Here is a 21,758-nt window from a genome sequence, read left to right on the forward strand (position 1 = left end):
TCTTGTTCTCTATTTTCAAATGTTTCTCTTTTTTTTCTTCTTTACTAGTTTCTATTAGGATGGGTCAAAGTTACTTCTGTTAGTTGTGACGCTTGTGTTCATAATTTATTAAGACCCATGCTTAGGTTTGTTTTTTGCCATCAATCTCTAGACTTAATTACTACATATATATATATCCTTTGAAAAAGACACCACTGGTCCCCCGCCCTCTATCCTTTCATGAGTTTGCCATCTTTTAGAATTTGATTCTATATCGTTACAGGTTTTTTTCCTTTGGACATTGCTTATTTTGACAACAGAACCTACTAAGTTGCTAACTCTCCTGTAATTCTCCTATCAAGTAAGTTCTCTGGAGATATTCATCATTTTGTTAGAATACTTTCTCCAAGGGTGTTTTCAAATCACGTCACTGTATAGTATACACTTTGAGGAATTTTATGGCAGAAGACATCTTTATTTCACTCTCACATTTCAATGAGAGTTCAGCTAGATATAAGAGGCTGGATTCAAATTTCCTTTTTAAAAAATACTTTGGAACTATTATTCTAGTGTTGCTATTGAAAAGTCAGACGTGAATCTAATTCTTATTCCTTTATAGATGACCGGCTTTTTTTACTCTGGAATTATCTTTTCTTAAAGTTTACTTTGAAAATTTCACTGCCAAATTGTTGTTTTCCCCCTTTCTTTGTTTGGTATACAATAAGTCCATTCAATCTTTTCTTAATTGTGGGGAAATTTCAATTAGCAATTCTTCAAATATTTAACTTTCCTGTACTTTTTCCTCTCCTTTTAGGGCCCCTATAAAGCAGATATTGACACATTCTATTTTTCATACCCTTTAATTTTTCTCTCATTTTTCCAATTCTTTGTCCCTTTTTCACGCCTTTTAGGAACGTTTCAAAACCTGCTCCATATCATTAACTCATTCATCAATTGTGTTCATTCAACCCAAGAATTAAGGGTTTTTTCTGTTACATCTGATTGGTTCTTTTTAAAATGTCTTGTCCTTGCTTAATGTTTACAATGTCTTCCTATATGCCCTTGAATATTTATTAGGATTATTTCAAATTCTTGTTTTCTCTGGCTCATTAGTTCTGTTCCCTCTGGAATTAGTTATTCAGTTTGTGATCTCTTCTTTCCACTACTTTATATCACTGTTCCTCAAATGTCTCTTTATTTTTCTTATTCCTTTTGGAGTATCAGCTATAGTTTTTATATTATGTTCATAATTCCATCCATATCCCACTTAATTCTTAGGCATCTCAGACTCAAAGGAGGAAAACCACAATTGCTGTAAGTTCCCTATCTGGACTCTCCTCATAGCATAAACTAGACTTAATGTCCTCTGGATTTAGCCTGGTTTGGTACTGCGTCTTTTCATGTTCGGTAGAATTAGACTATGTCATAGAATCACCAAACATTGCCCATTTGTCTGTGGAAAGAGTTAGAGCTTTCTAGGGGTATGGGAATGATAATAGTGGCCCAGACTGGAAAATAACTATAGAAAATGTAATTATTTCCAAAATTTCTTGGAACCTTAATACTTTGTGATTGATATAATGAATCTTATTGTCCTTCCTCCCCTTCATAGACCTGTATGATATAATTTTTTAAATCAAAAATTATTAAAATTTAGTTTTGAGGATTTCTTAACTGAACCCTAACTAACCCCCAAGATAACTGGAGAGGCCTCTTGAGTTTTACAAAACCAGTTTCGATATCGCTGATCTAAAAATATAATAGAAGTTGGTTTGACATGTTCTGTGGAATCATTTCCTTCTGCCTCCACGTTATCAACATATCAATATTTGTATCTTACCAGAAACCTTTACAGATGTCTAGTTCTTTCATTTGATCTGACGTTCACTTGTTCAACAAATATTTGTTGAACACTCGCCACATGTTGTTCTAGTTGCCAGGTACCCAGCAAGAAAGACACAGTCCCCACCTTCACAGAGCATTAAAGTCTAATAAAGAATCCAGATTGAATGTAGCTTCTATTAGAGCAGGGATTTTTTTTTCTCTGTTTTTTTCCAGTGTTTCCCAAGCACATAGAACAGTGTAAATATTGGTTGGATGTTAAGTGAGTAAATATCTGACACTAATTACAAGTTCGTTGAGCATTATGGAGGGAAAGAGCAGGTGTTGTGGATTATATAAACAGGAGGCCCTACCTGCTCTGAGGGATCATACAGAATGAGTTCTCCAGCTGATGGAGCCATCCTAGAATGGTTTATGAGGCTCAGGTGAACAATCAGTACCTATTTCCAATCCAGGTTGCCCTCCTATTATGCATGGAGGCTTGAACGACCTTGGATTTTCAGTATTGATTTCTATAAGTGAGAAGTTAGATGAATTGCTTAGTAATACCATATGTTTATGGAAATAAAAGAAAAATCACTTTAACAATGTTGATTTGTGTTTCTTGCTTCTCGTCTGCCCACTCCTCCACTGCATTTTCTTTTCTAACTTGCAGATGAAGGGGCATCTATGCACCCTTGTGATGATACGTACTGTGGACCTTTCCCAGAATCCGAGCCAGAAGTGAAAGCCGTAGCTAACTTCCTCCGAAAACACAGGAAGCACTTTAGGGCTTACCTCTCCTTTCATGCATATGCTCAGATGTTGCTGTATCCCTACTCTTACAAATATGCGACAATCCCCAATTTTAGCTGTGTGGTAAGTATTTGACCCTGTGCACGTGTGTCAGACATGCTAGTGTTTTTCTAAAGCTAAGATGGTTCTAAGTAGTAATGATAATAGCAAACACATATTCTGTTTATTCTAATAAGCATTTTGTATATTAACTGCTTTATTTTTCATAATCATATAAGGTAGGTAACTATTATTACCCCCATTCTACAGATGAGGAAACTGAAACCTACAGAAATTAAGTAATTAGACTAAGAGCACACAGCTACTGTGTCATAGCCAGGTTTCAGCCCCAAATCCAGCTCCAGCTGTTGCTTTTAACCACTAGGGTATGCTGCTTCTCAAGGGCAATGGTTTCAAACCTATTTGCATTCTTACCACAGGTTATACAGAAAATGTCAGGAGGGATTTGATTAGTATTACAGCTTCGGTCACATATGCAGGGCTGTAATTAACTTTATTGAATAAATAATTGTTCATAAATTATGGTCTGACTCTCATTAATTAAAAGCAAGTTTTAATTTATAAGCGCTATTTGCTTAATGCTACTAAGTCTCTGGGCATGTATCTGACAAGTTAGTGCTAAGAATGAACAGCCTTTCAGGCATAAGATTACTTGAAAGTGAAAAAGCAGAGTTCCTTTCTCTCATCTGGGAAAGCCAACAACCTACTTGCCATAGGACATAATTCCTCGTAAAGTGAGTCTGGCTCAGAACCTACAGCATCTAAAGGCCTGTGAAGTTCAAAACCAGTCCAAACTGAAATATAGTGTTAGAAGTAAGGAGGAGGGAGCAGTGATGGGGAGGGGAGGCACACGAGGGTTTTGGGTTGCTGTTGATCTTCTATTCCTTGACCTGGATGGTGGTGACGTGAGTGTGTTGAATTTGTGATCGTTCATTGAGCTATAAACTTAAAATTTGTATACTCTTCTGTATGTACATTATACTTAAATTCAAAAGTTTTCATAAAAGAGAAGCATCCTTGGGACTGGCCTAGTAGCACAGTGGTTAAGTTCACACGCAGCAGTCCAGGGTTCACGGGTTCAGATCCCAGTGCGGACCTATATACTGCTCATCAAGCCATACTGTGGCAGTGTCCCACATACAAAGAAAATAGAAGATGGTTGGCACAGATGTTAGCTCAGAGCCAATCTTCCTCAGGAAAAAGAAAAAAAGCATCCTCTTTCTCTCTGTACCTTGAACTCCAAATCCTGCACCAGTTGCTTGTGGTTGAAGGAAATCCTGATCTAGATGTCCAGGCCCTGGAAGGAATAGGGAACATGAGGAGATCGGAAGAAGGCCTGGGGAAAGGCTTGTGTTCTGTCCAAAGGAGGAAATTTGCTCTTGGCATTCCAAGCAAGAATTCTGAGCAAATTCTCTCTTGAGAAATATTGCAAAGGTGATAGTTATATTTGATGGTGCTATTTTTCAGATACTCTGTGGGTCAAATAGGCTTGCTGCTGTTGACTTGGCACCCTAACCACTTTGTATCGCTATGTTTCTATAGGCAAATGTTCAGCCCTTTCTAAATTGAGCAACGTGTCTATTTGGAGTCTCAGAACAGATTACATGGGATATGTAATATATTAAAATTATTACACGAGAGTGTTCTCCATATTTTGAATTTACCTTTCCACCAGGAGTTAAGCCTATTTTCCTTTTGTCTTGGATTGAAGGATGTGCTATAAAAAGTAGATCAGTGGTTCACAACCAAGGATGAACTTGCCTCTCAATGGACATTGGGCAATGTTGGAGACATTTTTTATTGTCACAACAAGAGTAGGAGATGCCATTGATATCTAATGGGTAGAGGCCAAGGATGCTACTAAACATCCTACAATGCACAGCCAGCCTCCCACAGCAAAGAATTACTCAGTCCAAACCGTCAGTGGTGCCACTGTTGAGAAATCCTGATAGTGGGTTACATATAAGCTAAATCATTAAAACCAAGATTGCAATTCTCAGAAACTAGATAGTCTCTGAATGTTAACCAGAAACCACTAAATTCTATAAAAATTCTTCAAAAACATTGCACCGATATGTAGGTGTCTGTGTTTCTGCTGACATCTTTTAGGCCTTCCATGAAGTTGCTTTAAATATGGAAATATTTAAATAAAAAATATACTCCTTACTTAGCTGAGGTCCAATAAGCGAGGCCCAGGTCGTTTTGGACATTTGGAAAGAGGAAGCGATGGAGAAAGGAGGAATTGCTTAAACTCTTTCAAACACGTGTCTAGCTGTGCCACCCTGGAAAGTAATTCTTAGAAAATTTGCTGAAGTTTCCGCTTTTTGTAGGAAGATATCTAAACCTCTCATCAACATGCATCTGCACCCGAGTGACAGAAATGCAGTGGGCTCAAAGGGCTAAAACCATGCCCATGTTTTATGTAAACAGGCAAAATGCTTTTTTCTTTTCTTAATAGATATTTTTTCCTCGGGTTTAGTCATCTAAAATAATGAGGAACAAAGGTCTCCTCACCAGCAGAATGCAGTAATCTTCTAAATGTAGAAATTCTGCCCTTGCCATGGAATATTGCCGAGACCGTTGGAGCAAATGTTCAAATCTTAGAATATTCTCCATAAAGATACCTCATTATGGTGTTTACGTTCCTTTTCTGTTGGCTCCTGAGAGGAGAATGTCATCATCAGCGAGATCAATAATAAATTGTCTGCCAGGTTCTGGAGCCTGGTCCCTGAATATCCACAAAGTGTCGTATTTGCTGCAAATGCTTCTTTCTGCATGCCTGAGGTGAAGGAGGACAGCAAGCCGAAGCTGGGTCCAGCACACAGCACCATGTTGCCCATAGTGCTTCCACTGACATATTGAATTATTCATTGGCAAACTGAAATGGGAGAAGTGTATACTGGTTTCAACATACTTCTTTTCCTCTCACTGGTCATACAATACTTCTCTAACTCCTTATTGAAACTAGTGCTTTTATTCCATTTGAAAATGTTTTCAAGGGTAGTCAGTCTCATTCTAGTTCATGTGAGAAGAGTGACCTTTCAGTATTTTGATTGTATTGAGTATTTTTCCTGATTTTTGGCATTGGTAGGAAGAGTTCCACCTCCGAATTTCTACGTCTTAGCAGTACCTTACTGAGCTCAGCCAGAAGTCGTGACGCATTCTGAAACTACTGTTCCCATTCCCAGTAGGGATAAACACACAGCATAAGAGAAGTCATTCTTACTGAATTAAATGTTTTTTTAATTGATCCAAATGTGTTTCAAATATCTTGTATATGGCCACTGAGGTAGGTACTTAAGGATCAATAAGATGATCTTGATACTCTTGCAGATCTATGCTTATCCAACATTCATGCAAGAGACATTGATTAGCCATCTGTTATACCCAGTCGTATTCTAAATACTGCATATGTAGCTATGAGTGAGACTGACATGGGCGCTGCCCTGTCAAAGCATTTTGTAATTTATAAAAATAGCTATCTCTGAACTAAAGTGAAGAGGATAGAACACTAAATCAGTGTCAGAAGATATGGGTACTTATCCCAACTCAACCACTGCTTGCCGTGTAACCCCGCCCTGCCCATTTAACCTTGCTGAGGCTTCTTTTTCTCGTTTGTAAAATAGAAATATTACTGATCACTGGTTTGATGTGAGGATCAAAGGAAATAATATGTTCTAAAACATATTGCAAAATGCAGCATGTGTCAAAGAATAACACATTTTTTTTCCTGAAGATTGGCACCTGAGCCAACAACTGTTGCCAATCTTTTTTTTTTCTGCTTTTTCTCCCCAAAATCCTCCCAGTACATAGTTGTATACTTTAGTTGTGGGTCCTTCTAGTTGTGGCATGTGGGATGCCACCTTAGCATGGCCTAATGAGTGGTGCCATGTCCATGCCCAGGATCCGAACCAGCGAAACCCTGGGCCGCCAGAAGCAGAGCACACTAACTTAACCACTTGTCCAAGGGGCCGACCCCCAACATAATACTATTATTAAATAAAGCTATTAACTAATGTGCCCATCCTTGTTCTCCAAATTGATGACTGATAAGGTTAAAATAACATGCCAGTGTTTCTAAAGGTCTCAATGCAATGATGTCAGTGATATAAATTCTCCATTTTCCCTGACAGGAATCTGCAGCTCATAAAGCTGTGAATGCACTTTGGTCAGTATATGGGGTACGGTATAGATATGGACCTGCCTCCAGCACATTGTGTAAGTTTCCTGTGGATGTTGTGTTAGAATCATCTCCTGAACCAATATCCTACGTAACGACTTCTGTTTAAAAAAAAAAGAGAAAGTGTGTTCCTCCTAAAGTGAAATTTTTGACTGCCAAATTAGCCAAGGAAGATGGAGGGAGTTTATACCTGATTAGTTTTACTCTGCTTGACAGAAATCACTGTACTAAGTTAAATAAATTCTAAGCAGTGAATATTCTAAGCATGTGGTGATGACTACAAGGTTGAATTGAGATCTCATAACAGTAGAAAGTACCACAACGGGCTCCGTAAGCAATTGTAACTACTGTAAGGGTGGAAATGGGCCTTGAGAAGATAATGAAGTAATGTTTCAGCCCTAAAAGAGTTTCCCTTTTATTCCTTTCCGCCGCCATTCTTGTTATGAAATTCTATTTCATAACACCTTCAGCTGAATTTCCCCTAAAAAGTGATTAAAATATTTATATGAAATAAAGAGCAACAGGATATATGGAAAGAACTTGGACAAAGAATCAGGAGACTTGATTCGAGTCCTAATTCTGCCACTAGTCAGGTTGTTATCTAGTCAACATATTAATCCTGGGCTTCAGTTTCCAAAACTATTAAATGAGGAATTGGACTAGATCACTTCTCATGACTTTTCAAACTCTAAAAGTTATTGACTAATCGGTTGGAAAATATAGTGAGAAATCATAGTTGAGTGTCCGTGTATGCATTTGAAGGTTTACACACACAAGTGATAGGTATATGTAGGGATAGTAACATCCAATTGTGTTTTTCAGTGAGGTAGCAAATTTCTCCTCGATTTCTTTAATCCATCCATCATTATATTCCTAAACGCTCTCTTTCTTCAGCCTTCAGAAGAAAAGCTTGGTTTGTCAATTAACATTGTTTAACATTATTATCCTAATAATGAGAATGTCTTAAATATCAGAATTCTTTTCAAAGACTATGATCATTGGTTTCATGACCTTATTAGAGCTGTTTTTCAAGAGAGCCACCCTGAAAGGGGAAATATAGTATTAAAAGAAATCACATTACCAGTTAACACCAACATAATATATACTAACAATTTTAAGACATTAATTTTAATTCTTACAGTTCACATTTTCAGCTTGGAATCAAGGCATAGTCATTGCATTATATTTACCTAGAACAACGTGTTACCATAGAAATGAGTCTGTCACATCACCATGATGTAACTGTTGGCACATATTGTCTCTGACTTCGGCTACTATGACTACTATTTGTAGTTCCAGTGTACTCTAAACCAGAGGGACAATGAAGGCACAGCCTGCCTTCTGTCCTTAGCCTGAGAAACAGCAGAGTCATTTAATTGTCATCTTCACATAATAATTCTATCTCTAGCTTGTCCTGGCAAAAATAGCATAAAAAGAGATATTATTTGAGTAGATGAACGTACTGAGAAAATTTTTTAAAAATGATAATGTTATGTCAAACTGGATCATACAAATTTCAGGAAAAAAGTATAATAAGAGCCTTCTATGAAACATTTATTTATTAAGTAATTATTAAGAGCATGTTAGGTTAAAAATTATATACTAGGCACTTTGGAGTATAAAGATACAAAATAATAATAGCTAATATATCCTGAGCACATTATTTCATTTAATTTTCACAACAGCCCTATGTAGTAGGTATTATCTCTTTTTCTAAAGGAGAAAGTGAGGCACAGAGAAGTCACAATAGGTGGTGAGATCCGATACGACCCAAACCACAGTCTACCTCTAATGCCCTCACCTTCAATTCTGCTGAAAAGCTGGAACGTGTGATGTCAGAGGAACCAGAAGGGGAGCGTTGCCAGAATGGATTGTCAGCTAGATTAAATGCTGTTGAGAGTTTGAAAGTGAGATCTGAGAGAAGGAAAAAACAAAAAAGGAGATTAGGCCTGCTGTCCTTGGTCACCTTCAAGAACAAAGTTTTCATAAACGGATAGAGGCAAGAACCAGAATGAAAGTGGGTGAGGATGTAGAAGCAACATATATAGATTCCCTATTGAGTTACAAAGCAAAACAAAGAAAAAGAGGATGGCCTGTAGCAGGATCAGGAGAAGGAAGCGCTATACGAAAGCAGTGCTTGAAACTTTTGGTCAATGCAGATGCAAGAAAGGGAGATTTAATTAATGAAACGAGGTCTTGGAGAAGGGACCTTCTCACTACAAGAGAAGACAATAAGAAACGGTATCAAAAGATGACACACGTAAAAGGCGAGCGACATTTCTTCCTCTGGGCTAGAAGGAGAAAAGTCAGAGAGCTGTGATGTCAGTAGAGGAGGTGATGGGCTAATTACCCATTATGAGTATGGGGACAGTGGTAAAGTGAGGGACAGGACTAGAAGAGCATGAGAAAGGGTCACCATGTAAAGGTCTAGAAAAAGGAGCCTAGAGCAGCCTTGGGAACAAAGAAAGACTTCAGTGACTAGTGTGAATTTACAGCCAAGACTTTGTTTCTGCTCCCTCACAAGGAGTGCGAGCAGAGAAACTGAGCCAAGGATTGAGAATTAGCAAAACAAAAGCAGAAAAAGGACTGGATAAGGCATTTTAAGAGTCTGGTGAGAAATTCAGTAATTGACCATGGCCAGGTAGACAGTCAAATGAAGTTATAAGAAGGCTGGGAGGAGTCTGGAAACTACAAACTTAAGCAAAGGTAAAGAACAAGTTTGTTAGGAGTGAAAACATAGGGGAAGTAGAAGAAATGAGGAAGTTTTCTGGGAAAAGAATTTCAATATTCTAGACCTTGGAAGTGGCAAAGGACTGAGTGATAAAGTCCAGGTGTGGGTTTGTTTATAGGTAAATAAAGTAAGGGTGGAGATAACTGGAACTGAGGCTGAGAAATTTTGAGGTCATTATCCTGGAAAAGTACCAATACTTAAACTAGATCCTCAAAGATGATAGCAGGCGTGCTTTATAAGTTCCATGAGCCTGATGCCAAGGAACTACTGTTAAATCATTCTTGTTGAAACAGTATTTAATTGGAAGGATTTCGTTTGGCTTAGTAGGCAAGTTCTATATATACATATTTTGGAAAACATACAGACTCTTTAGTGAGACTGAAATTTTTTTTTTCTTCAACTTTTAGATGTGAGCTCTGGTAGCTCAATGGATTGGGCCTACAAAAATGGAATACCCTACACATTTGCTTTTGAACTGCGTGACACTGGGCACTTTGGATTTTTACTCCCAGAGATGCTCATCAAACCCACCTGTACAGAGACCATGCTGGCTGTGAAGAATATCACAATGCACCTACTAAAGAAGTGTCCCTGAGATGGCCCAAGAGTCAGGTCAACTGCCAGAGAAAGAACTGATACTGTGCAAGAGCTATGTGGCAATGGGTGGAAATTGACGTAAAGAGAAAGACAACTGCTTAGAGTGAACATATGTGTGGACTTCAAAAGGACCTTCTCATGCAATTCAACTCTCTGTGGCAATAAAAAATGATTGAAAAAAAGAGAGAGAGAGAGAGCTTAGCCTAGTTTGTTGTAAGAGAAAGCATCCATTTTATATCCCTTTAGAGTCTTATTTGATTAAGGGGGGAGGAGATATTTTTAAATTCTTTTGTCTCAAGAAATGTACAAATTGAGGATTTTGCTTCAATAAATCTCATGTTTTCAATTAAGATCTAGGCTACTAATGATGTTTAATCACTTGGATCTCATTTGAAATGGAAATATTTGAAATGGAAAGAACTATATTGCTTAATATTATAATAAGTATTCAACTTACCAAGACCTCATATTATTCATATCTTTATTCCCTGGCATTAGCGCACCAAATACCTATAGAAATTTAACAAGAAAGAGCACTTATGGCTAGCCTCTGAGAATACCACTTTAAAAAAAAGAGTGATTGAGGTGCCAAATACAGTGCTAAGAGCTTTACACTAATCATCTCACTTATTCTTCAAATACCTGAGGTAGATACTACTATTATCCTCATTTTTCAAATGAGGAAATTGTGGCTTAGAAAGGTAATATAGACTTCCATTTCCAGGAATATGACAGGATAAGTATCTAAACTATAACTTTTGGACAAAATATAATTTTTTAAATCATCTTTAAAACATCAGACAAAAAAGTAAGAAAATCTCAGGCCAGGCATTGAGTAGAGGCAGGAACCTAAAAAGATAAGTGGGACACTGTTATCCTGAGGGCATTAGTTAAACCAGTTGAGTGCAGACCCTGATTTTCACAGCATTTTAGAGAATGAGAACAGAGAACAAAGCCCAGGGCTGCCCCACAGTGGGAAGTCGAATAGCAGAGTCTCCTCCTACCAGAATTCTGGGATCCCAAGGGCTCTAGCTTCAGCGTAAGGGTAAATTACAAATGAAGCCCCATGCTGCCTCCAATGGGCCACAAGGAAAAGTGACTATTTCAAATTTTGGCAAGAATAGAGGGGGAGAAATTGCCACTGAGAATTTGGAACCACAAGTAGCCCTCACTCAGGTCTGTGGCCCTAATTCAGACTATTTAAATGGTCTGATAAACCTCTAGCCAAGAATTTAATTCAGATTAATCCTAGATTGGTTATACCTTCCAAGAATTTGGTAGAAGAAAATACAAATCCTCTCAGAGAATTTATCTGACCAAGACGCATCATGAACACCAGGATGAAAAGAGGAACCTAAAAACTAGAGAGAAAACAAAATGATCACAAAGGAATGAGGACTAGAGTAGCATGAAACTTCTCCACAGCACCACTGAAGCTAGAACAATGGAGAAATGCCTTCAGAGTTTTGAGGAAAAACTCTATCCTAAAAATCTACACCCAGCAAAAAGATCAAAGAATTGTGAGGGTAGAATATAGACATTTTCATAAAATTGAGGTCCTAAACTCTTTACCTTTCTCAGGAAACTCCTGAAGGATATGCGCTACCAAAGTGAGCAAGTAAACCAAGAGAAAGAGATAGGATCCCAGAAAACAGGAAATCCCACATGGGAGGAGGGTCTGGAAAAAATCTCAAGGTAATGGTGAAAGGAAAAGTCCCAGTGACAGCTGTGTGCCAGGCTTAAGGCACAACTAGCCCAGAATAGGGGGAGGAGGACTGGAAGACTCCTGATGAAATGAAACAGAACACTTCAACCTGTTCAGAGGCAAGTTTTACTCATATCAGAAAATTTTACTTATATCACAATTAGTAATAAAAGTACAGAAACGAAGCAAGCAAAAAAAGTGCAATTGTTAACTCTGGTAAAAGCAATGAGTTATACAAAAGAAGAAATATAATCATAGTTTACCATGTGACTTAGCTATAAGTAATAGTTGTATAGTTAAAGTAATTTGACTTAACCAAAAACTGTGATATATGTAAATGTATTGAAGGCTAGGAGGAAGGATGTATGCGAGAGGAGCGCGTATAGGAAACCTAAATCCTCGTCTGCCGTAGTGGGAAGTCCACAGACAACATCTGAAACTGGGAAAAAGAAAAGAAATATCATTATAGGCATGTTACTTAGAAATAAGAAAGAAAATGCTAGAAGAAATAATTTGAAAGATTAAAAGTTATTGGACCAATAGAAGGAATTGTGAGTAAGGAAGGATGCAGCAGAAGATAAGCCTTGTCATGTTATTTGACTGGTTTTATTTTTTTAATTATGAAAACTATCAAACAAAGAGTATATTCCTTTTAAAGGAAGATCTTTATTTAAAACAAACTCCCAACTACTCACCACCAAGTCTTTTTTATGTTTATAAATGTACATTGTTTCAATAAAAAAATAAAATCAAAATTAAAAGAAATGTCAAATGAGATTATATGGAATGCCTAACAGAACCTAAAATATAGTGGACCATCAGGAAATGCTAGTTTGGTCTATGTTTTATGAATCTCACTCATCTTGTTATCTTGTAGTCTCAATTATACATTTGCAGGAATGGTTCTCAGGCAGGTTTGAGGCTCAGTCCTGCAAAGGAACAGTACACCTGGGAATTTACACTGCAATTCATCCCATCTGGCAGGAAATGCTCAGAAATGATCTGGGGGTGGGGAGTTGTTTTATGCTAGTTATTTCTACCCACAGGACAAGCAAAAGCCAAAGTGTCCAGATCAACCAGGAGGGCCAGAGGCTTATGAAGACCCTCAAAAATGGGAAGATGCTGCTACTCAAAGGACCTGACAAAGATACACACAATCAACTGGTGTCATCGGGTGGCCTTCATGGACCCTTGAGGCCAGAAAACTTTTCCCTTTGATTGGGAACCTGCTGCTTAGCCCCTGTCCTGTTAGCTGTCTCTGTCCAGGTCCTTCGCTGGTGTCTATTGATGCCTTTCCATCAAACATTATCACCCCTGTAACAACCAAATAACCAACTCTCGAATGTTCGGGTGGGAAAAAAGGATTTACAGACAACTCTCAAAATTCATTTTTTGTTATATTTTTAATTTTCATCTATTCCATACCCTAAGTAATAAGATCTGTTAGCAAGTTAATACCAAGAGCTTAAATTTATATTATTTTATTGTTCCCTGCCCTTCACATAGTGAAGGAGCTAAAAGTATTTTTTTCAAAGTCAGAATGAGGGCAACAGAAAATATAAAATCTAAATAATCCACAAACTAGCTGGGTATATAGTTTCTTTATCATCCATATATAGATTCAAGATGAAATTTTGCCTTGATGAACCTCATGTAAATTCTTCTCAATGATTACTCTCACATTGCAGTAGCACTGTATATATTTTACAGCTCAAGTTCTATAAGTGGGTATTTTAATATTTATAGGCTATTTTCATTTTTAATCTTTTTAAACTAAGCCACAAAATGTACTGTTGGATGATTTATGTTTAAGGCACCCTGCTAGGTGCTGTGTGTGAAGAGGGGTGCTAGCAACAAAAAGTGTTATATCTGTGTCAATACTTGCTTAGGAATGTGAAAGTTAACTTCAAACTAAAAACAGCACCTGCATTTGGAAGATAGTTTAGCAAGATACTTCCCCCCACACACACTATTATTAAAAATAATTTTATAGATCCTGGTTATGTTGAGTGGTAGTTCTCAAGTTAGTTTTAGTGAATGTTTCATTTCCTAGGTCTGCCATAACAAAGTACCACAAATGTTGATGGCTTAAAACAACAGAAATTTGTTGCCTCACAGTTCTAGAAGCTAGAAGTCTAAAATCAAGGTGTCAGCAGGGCCATGTTCCCTCTGAAACCTGGAGGAGAATCTTGCCTTGCCTTGCCTTAGTTTCTGGTCAGTTGCCAGCAACCTTTAGTGTTCCTTGACTTGTAGCTGCACAACTTCAAACTCAGCCTTCCTCTCACGTGGCCTTCTCCCTGTGTGCCTTTGTGTTGTCACATGGCCACCTTCTTACAAGGACACCAGCAACAATGGAGTAGGGGTTCACCCTACTTCAGTATGACCTCATCTTAACTAATTACATCTGCAATGACCCTATTTCCAAATAAGGTCACATTCTAAACTACTGGGGGAGTTAGAACTTCAACATATCTTTTTTGGAATGGAAAAAACTCAACCCATAAGAACAAACAAATATTATGAGATATTGATGTTAATGACTTTATTTACAAAATCAGAAAGTGGTGAATCTTGCTTGAGTTTAATCTTTTGTTCTCAATGCTAGCTGTTGGGGAATAGACGCAAAAATAAAGCACATTTTTTTAAGTTCTAACACTCCCTGTGAGATTAATAGGCTATTAATGGAAACAGAATGATCTACTCTTTATAGTTTACTTTTTTAAATGATAAAAATTATAGTTCAAATTAGGATTTACTTTTCTTAACATAGGAAATTTGTTAGTTTTAGGTAGTGTCGTATATTACCTTAGCCCTTGATAATTATTTTGGGCTGCTGCATCATAAAAAGTATTTACAGCTAAGTTATACTAGATCAAATCTAATTGATTAAATCAGAATTCTGTGCAATGTTAATTAAAGTATGCTGTAGATTAAGCAAAGTAATTACATGAGCGATTGCATTTAATGGAATATTTTCATGAATCAGAATCAGAATATTGAATAAACCTGAAAACAGCTACATTGAATACCTAATATATTTCATAAAACAAATTATACTGAGAGCTGCTAAGACTTCTGAATAATGCATATGAAAATAAAGGCAACTCGAAGATTCTCTAACGACTCTACCTCCTCATTTCCAATGTGCACTTATGACTTCTAGGACTCATTCTTCTTTCCCCAGTGGATGCCCTGTAGGAGTTTCTGCCCAGGACACCCATTCTTGTTCCACTAGCTCAGGCTAGAGGGAAGCACATCAAATGATAACTCAAGATGTGATAGTGTATAGACTCTGGAGTACTATTTGCCTTATAATTTAGTTGTTGATTAAACTAAGAGGATGGCTTCCCATATAACACTGAAGCAGTGTGTTCTAAGTTTCAGACTGACTCAAGATTAAATGCTTCCCCAGTTAAGAAGAATTAAAAGGTGACAGGAACATCTAGGCCCTCCGTGAAAGTGAGACAGCAGTCCAGCGTACTCGCCCTGGAAGAAATAATTTGCAACAACTGAATGACTGGTGTTAGGCTCAGTTATTGAATTTCTATTGTAGCTACACTTTTGGCAGAAGCAGAGGTCCCTGCTATCCTAGGTGGACTTCTTCAGTAACTTCAAGCTGTATTCAATATTCTAAGGGAGACTATCTGATATCTGCTAAGCAGAAATTTTGTTGCTGGATGTGTTTAGATCCAGCTGTCTATCTCAAGCAATACTGGTCTGAAATATTGTGTAAGTTTTCCATTTGGTAGAGCAGCAAACATGAATAGACACTTTAATGGCTGTGTGCCAGGGTGAACAGAATTTCATAAAAGAATGAATATTTGAAGTGTCACTGCACCTGTCACAAACTATCATGGGAAATACATGAGGATATCCTAAAGAGGTAGCACTGAGCTAACCAGGAGTGTCCAAGAATCAAATAACTATTTGTGACAATAGTAGTCACAAATATTCACTGAGTAGAATTTACCCTCCAAAGAATAAATTCTGTACTAGGAACTCAAAATCAAATGAATATTCTTTTTAGACTCATAAATATGAAGACTAGCCTTTTTCTTTCCTTTAAAATACTTGGGAGTCTATTCCTTTTTATTTATTATCTTTAGCCACATTCCTTTCATATAGAAGAGGCTTTGAATCACAAGAAACATTTCAACCACAGATCTTATAGCGATCTGCATATTTTGAATTTCGGTTATACTGGGGCACTCCACCTGAGGGCCTCCCTGGCAGGATGGCTGGAGGTGGAGCAGGCATGAGGTGGGGGTCCAGGGGCACTCCACATCAAGGCTGCTCTGGTGGGATGAACATTCCATTCAAAAATTGCAGAATACACATTCTTTTCAAGTGTACCTGGAACATTCTTCAGGATAGATCACATTAGGCCACAAAACAAGTCTCAATAAATTCAAGAAGATTGAAATCACATTAGGCATCTTTCCTAACCACGACGGTATGAAACTAGAAATCAATTACAAGAAGAAAACCATAAAAAAGACAAACACATGGAGACTAAACAACGTGCTACTAAACAACCAATGGGTCAATGAAGAAATCAAAAACTAAGTAAAAAAAATACCTTGAGGCAAGGGGCTGGCCCGGTGGCATAGTGGTTAAGTTTGCACACTCTGCTTCAGTGGCCCAGGGTTCACAGGTCTGGATCCCAGGCATGGACCTACACACCACTCATCAAACCATACTGTGGCAGCATCCCACATACAAAATAGAGGAAGATTGGCACAGATGTTAGCTCAGTGACAATCTTCCTCAAGCAAAGAGAGGAAGATTGGCAAGGGATGTTAACTCAGGGCGAATCTCGCTCACCAAAAAACAAACAAAAACAAAAACAAAAACCTTAAGACAAATGAAAGTGGAAACACAACTTTCCAAAATCTATAGGATGCAGCAAATGTAGTTCCAAGAGGGAAGTTCATCACAATACAGGCCTACTTCAAGAAACAAGAAAAATCTCAAATAGACCATCTAACTTTACACCTAAAGGAACTAGAAAAAGAAGAACAAACAAAGCCCAAAGTCAGTAGAAGGAAGAAAATAATAAAGGTCTGAGCAAAAATAAGTGAAAGAGACACTTATAAAACAATAGAAAAGATCACTGAAACTAAAAGCTGGTTCTTTGAAAAGATGAAAATTTATAAACCTTTAGCCAAACTCCAAGAAAAAAGAGAGGGCCCAAATAAATAAAATTAGAAATGAAAGAGAAGTTGAAACTAACACCACAAAAATACAAAGAATCATAAAAAACTACAATTAGTTATATACCAACAAATTGGAAAACCTAAAAGAAATGGATACATTCCTAGAATCACACAGCACTCCAAGACTGAATCATGAAGAGACAGAAAATCTGAACAGACCAGATACAATTAATGAAATTGAATTAGTGATTTTAAAATTCCCAAAACAGAAAAGTCCCAGACCAGACAGCTTCACTGGTGAATTCTACCAAATTTTTAAACAAGAGTTAAAACCTATCCTTCTCAATTTATTCCAAAAAATTGAAGAAGAAAGAACACTTCCAAACTCATTTTATGAGGCCAACATTACCCCGATAACAAAGCCAAAGACACCAGAAGAAAAGAAAATTACAGGCCAATATACCTGATGAACACAGATGCAAAAGTCCTCAACAAAATAATTAGCGAACCAAATTCAACAATACATTAAGAGACTCACACACCACCATCAAGTGGGATTTATTCCAGGGATGCAAGTATGGTTCAACATCTGCAAATCAGTCAATATGATACACCACATTAACACAATGCAGGATAAAAATCATATGATCATCTCAACAGATAGAGAAAAAGCATTTGACAAAATTGAACATCCATTTATGATAAAAACTCTCAACGAAAGGGGTGGAGAAGAAATGTATCTCAACATAATAAAGGCCACATATGACAAACCCACAGCCAACATCATACTCAGCAGTGAAAAGCTGAAAGAATTTCTGCTAAGATCAAGAATAAGACAAAGATGCTCACTCTCACCACTTTTATTCAACATATTATTGGAAGTCCTAACCACAAAAATTAGACAGGAAATAAAAGTTATCCAAATTGGAAAGGAAGAAGGAAAAATGTCACTATTTGTAGATAACTTGATACTACATACAGGAAACCCTAAAGACTCCACCAAAAAACTATTAGAACTAATAAATGAATTCAGTAAAGTTGCAGGATGCAAAATTAAGATACAGATATTGGTTACATTTCTATACACTAATAATGAGCTATCAGAAATGGAGATTAAGAAAACAATCTCATTTACAATTGCATCAAAAAGAATAAAATACCTAGAAATAAATTTAATCAAGGAAGTGAAAGATCCACACTCTGAAAACTTTAAGACACCGAGGAAAGAAATTGAAGATGACACAAATAAATGGAAAGATATACCATGCTCATGGATTTGAAGAATTAATATTGTTAAAATGTCCATACTATCCAAAGCAATCTAAAAATTCAGTGCAATCCCCATCAAAATACCAATGATATTTTTCACAGAACTAAAACAAATAATCCTAATAAATGAAGTTGAGAAAACTGGACAGCTATATGCAAGAGAATGAAAGTGGACCACTATCTTACACCATATTATACAAAAATAAACTCAAAATGGATTAAAGACTTGAATGTAAGACCTGGAACCATAAAAATCCTAGAAGAAAACATAGGCAGTCAACTCTTTGACATCAGTCTTACCAATATTTTTTTAGACTAATCTCCTCGGGCAAGGGCAACAAAAGCAAAAATAAAGTGGGACTGCATCAAACTAAAAAGCTTTTGCACAGCAAAGGAAATCATCAACAAAACAAAAAGGCAACCTACTGAATGAGAGAAGATATTTGCAAATCATATGTCTGATAAGGGGTTAATATCCAAAATATACAAAGAAGTTACACAACTTCATACCAAAAAACCAAACAACCCAATTAAAAACTGGCAGAGGGTTTAAATACACATTTTTCCAAAGAAGCATACAAATGGGGGCTGGCCCCATGGCTGAGTTAAGTTTGTGCACTCTGCTTCAGCAGCCCAGGGTTTGGCAGGTTTGGATCCTGGGCACAGACTAGCACTGCTCATCAAGCCATGCTGAGGCAGCATCCCACATAGCAGAGCCAGAAGGACCTACAACTAGAATATATACAACTATGTACTTGGGGGCTTTGGGGAGAAGAAGAAGAAAAAAAAAAGGAAGATTGGCAACAGATGTTAGCTCAGGTGACAATCTTTAAAAAAAAAAGGTATGAAGAAAGATGAGTAGGATGATTTAAAAAAAGACATACAAATGGCCAACAGACACATGAAAAGATGCTCAATATCACTAACCATCAGGGAAATGCAAGTCAAAACCACAGTGAAATACCACCTCAGATCTGTCAGAATGGCTATTATCAAAAAGACAAGAAATTACAAATGTTGGCAAGGATATGGGGAAAAGGGAACCCTTGTGCACTGTTGGTGGGAATGTAAATTGGTGCAGCCACTATGTAAAGCAATATGGAGGTTCCTCAAACAATTAAAAATAGAACTACCATATGATCCAGCAATTCCACTTCTGGGTATTTATCCGAAGAAAACAAAAACACTAATTTAAAGAGATATCTGCACCTCTTTGTTCATTGCAGCATTATTTACCATAGCCAAGATATGGAAGCAACCTAAGTGTTCATCAATAGATGAATGGATGAAGAAATTATGGTGTATATATACAATGGAATATTACTCAGCCATAAAAAAGAATGAAATCTCGTAAAGAGAGGGCACAATGAGACAAGAAATATGTTTGGCTTTATATTTAGGAAAGAGAAAAAGTTCTGATTAGCAGTCCTGGGTCTCTTAGTCATCCTCCAGAGGAGTCCTCCTTTAGTTTTTATCTGTAAAATAGGGATAACAAGATCTGTACATTGTGAGGATTAAAGGAGGTTTGCTGTGTTAGTGCCATGAAGTCGGTTCCAACTCCTAGCAACACTGGGTACGGCAGAGCGGAGCCCTGCCTGGTCTTTTTGTGCCATCCTCTCACCTTCCCATGCTCTCACCTTCTGGTACTATATCAGACAATGTTCTGCTGCTATTCATAGGGGTTTCGTGGTCAATTTTTTCAGAAGTGGGTGGCCAGGTCCTTCTTCCTGGTCTGTGTTAGTCTGGATGCTCAACTGAAACCTGTCCACCATGGGTGACCCTGCTGGTATTGGAAATATTGGTGGCATAACTTTCAGCGTTACATCAGCCACAGTATGACAACCAACAGACAAGAAGTGTGGTTCCCTCACCAGGAAACGAACCAGACCACAGCAGTGAGAGTGCTGAATCTTAACCACTGGACCACCAGAGCTGGCATTAAAGGAGGTAACATCAGAAAAATTTCAGTGAAGGGGCTGAGCCCATTGTCCACCAGAAGCAAAATTTTCTAAGTTTTATAAATACGTAAAAACATAAAGTAGGGGATACAAGCAAATGTTTTTACTGGGGGAAGATATTAATCTAATTAAAGCATGCAGATATCTTCACTGATTACAAGTAAGTGATCATTAGGGTTCCACCTTGATCTACTTTTCTCACACTCAAGCTGCTGGATACCTTTTTTAAAGGAAATTCATTTTTTTTCTATAGCACACTGTTGACAAGTAAGTCAAATTAGAAAAGAAAATTCAATAAATATCTCATCTAAAAGGAGGAGGAAACCATTTAAATATAGTCTTTAATGGAAGCAAATATCCTTATTCAGTGCTCTGGAGTAATAAAGAGTTTATTATTAAAAGCCTAAACTAACAAAACTAAAATAGTTATTAGATACATTTACCATTCTGTGTATATGGCAAACAATCTGCCAGAGAAAATCCACGATCCAAGGAAACTCATGCATTTATCCGAAAGTTTACTGAGCAACCAGTGTGATTCATACTGTCTCCTGCCAATGTAACCCACAAGCAAAACTGTAAGAAGGTAAAGTTGACATCAATGCTTTCTCTCTCGGCAACTTCTCTGTTTCCTTTGGATAACCAGCACTCTGCCGCCTCCCACTGCTCAGGAAATCCCACTACCACCATCACTCTCCCCAGATGAAGCACTCCTCTCTGGCCTTCCTTTCCAAAAAGGTCTCAAATCCAAGATTGCTCTCCATACCTCTTCCTATGAAAACTGACCTCTCTGGTGCACCCTAGAAGGAAGTGCTCTCATCTAACTGTCTGTTGGAGGGTGTATTAATCTGCTCACGCTGCCGTAACAAATTACCACAGGCTGAGTGGCTTAAACAACACATTCATTTTCCCATAGTTCTGGAGGCTGGAAGTCCAAGATTAAGGTTCCAGCCAATTTAGTTCCTAGTAAAGCCTCTCTCCCAGGCTTGCCTTTCTTTCACATGCATGGATCGCGGGAAGGAGAGAAGGGAAGGGAGATGGGGAGAAGAGAGAGAACCAGTGATACAGCTCTGGTGTCTCTTCTCATAAAGACACTAATCCTGTTGGATCAGGGCCCCACCCTTATGACCTCATTTAACTTTCATTGCTTCCTCAGACGCCCCATCTCCAAATACATCTCCAGTAGGAGTTAGGCTTCAATATATGAATGGAGGTGGGGGGAACACAAACGTTTAGTCCATAACAGAGAGGCTACAGTCAGCTCAAACGTACCACACTATGAAAGAATTTTAACCCTCTTTGCATAGAATGCACCTTCTGGCAGGGAATAATTGGTTAATACCCACAGAAACAAATTTCCAATGATTCATGAAGCTAAGTACACCCTACACTTATCATATAGTGTCCATGTATACCTTACTCCACTGGGTGCAAAGCACATTCTCATCCTCATTTGCAAGTGTTTCATTGATCCCATTTCTTTGGTGTCAGTCAGGAATGTGCAGTAAACCACTCCATCCTTGGCCAGGCTCATGGTCACATATTC

The 21,758-nt window shown here is 37.7% G+C and overlaps 1 protein-coding gene across 1 annotated transcript in view; it reads left to right on the forward strand.

Moving 5' to 3' along the window:
* The window catches only part of CPA6 (carboxypeptidase A6), a 269,776-nt gene extending 259,302 nt beyond the window's left edge, over positions 1-10,474 (forward strand). The window contains exons 9-11 of the mRNA XM_070631515.1: positions 2,477-2,679; positions 6,750-6,834; positions 9,935-10,474. Of these exons, the coding sequence (XP_070487616.1) occupies positions 2,477-2,679; positions 6,750-6,834; positions 9,935-10,122 (476 nt within the window). The 3' untranslated portion in view covers positions 10,123-10,474. The remainder of the gene's footprint in view (positions 1-2,476; positions 2,680-6,749; positions 6,835-9,934) is intronic.
* The last annotated feature ends 11,284 nt before the right edge of the window (positions 10,475-21,758 follow it).

The sequence above is a fragment of the Equus przewalskii genome, chromosome 8 (assembly GCF_037783145.1).
Source record: "Equus przewalskii isolate Varuska chromosome 8, EquPr2, whole genome shotgun sequence".
NCBI lineage: Eukaryota > Metazoa > Chordata > Mammalia > Perissodactyla > Equidae > Equus > Equus przewalskii.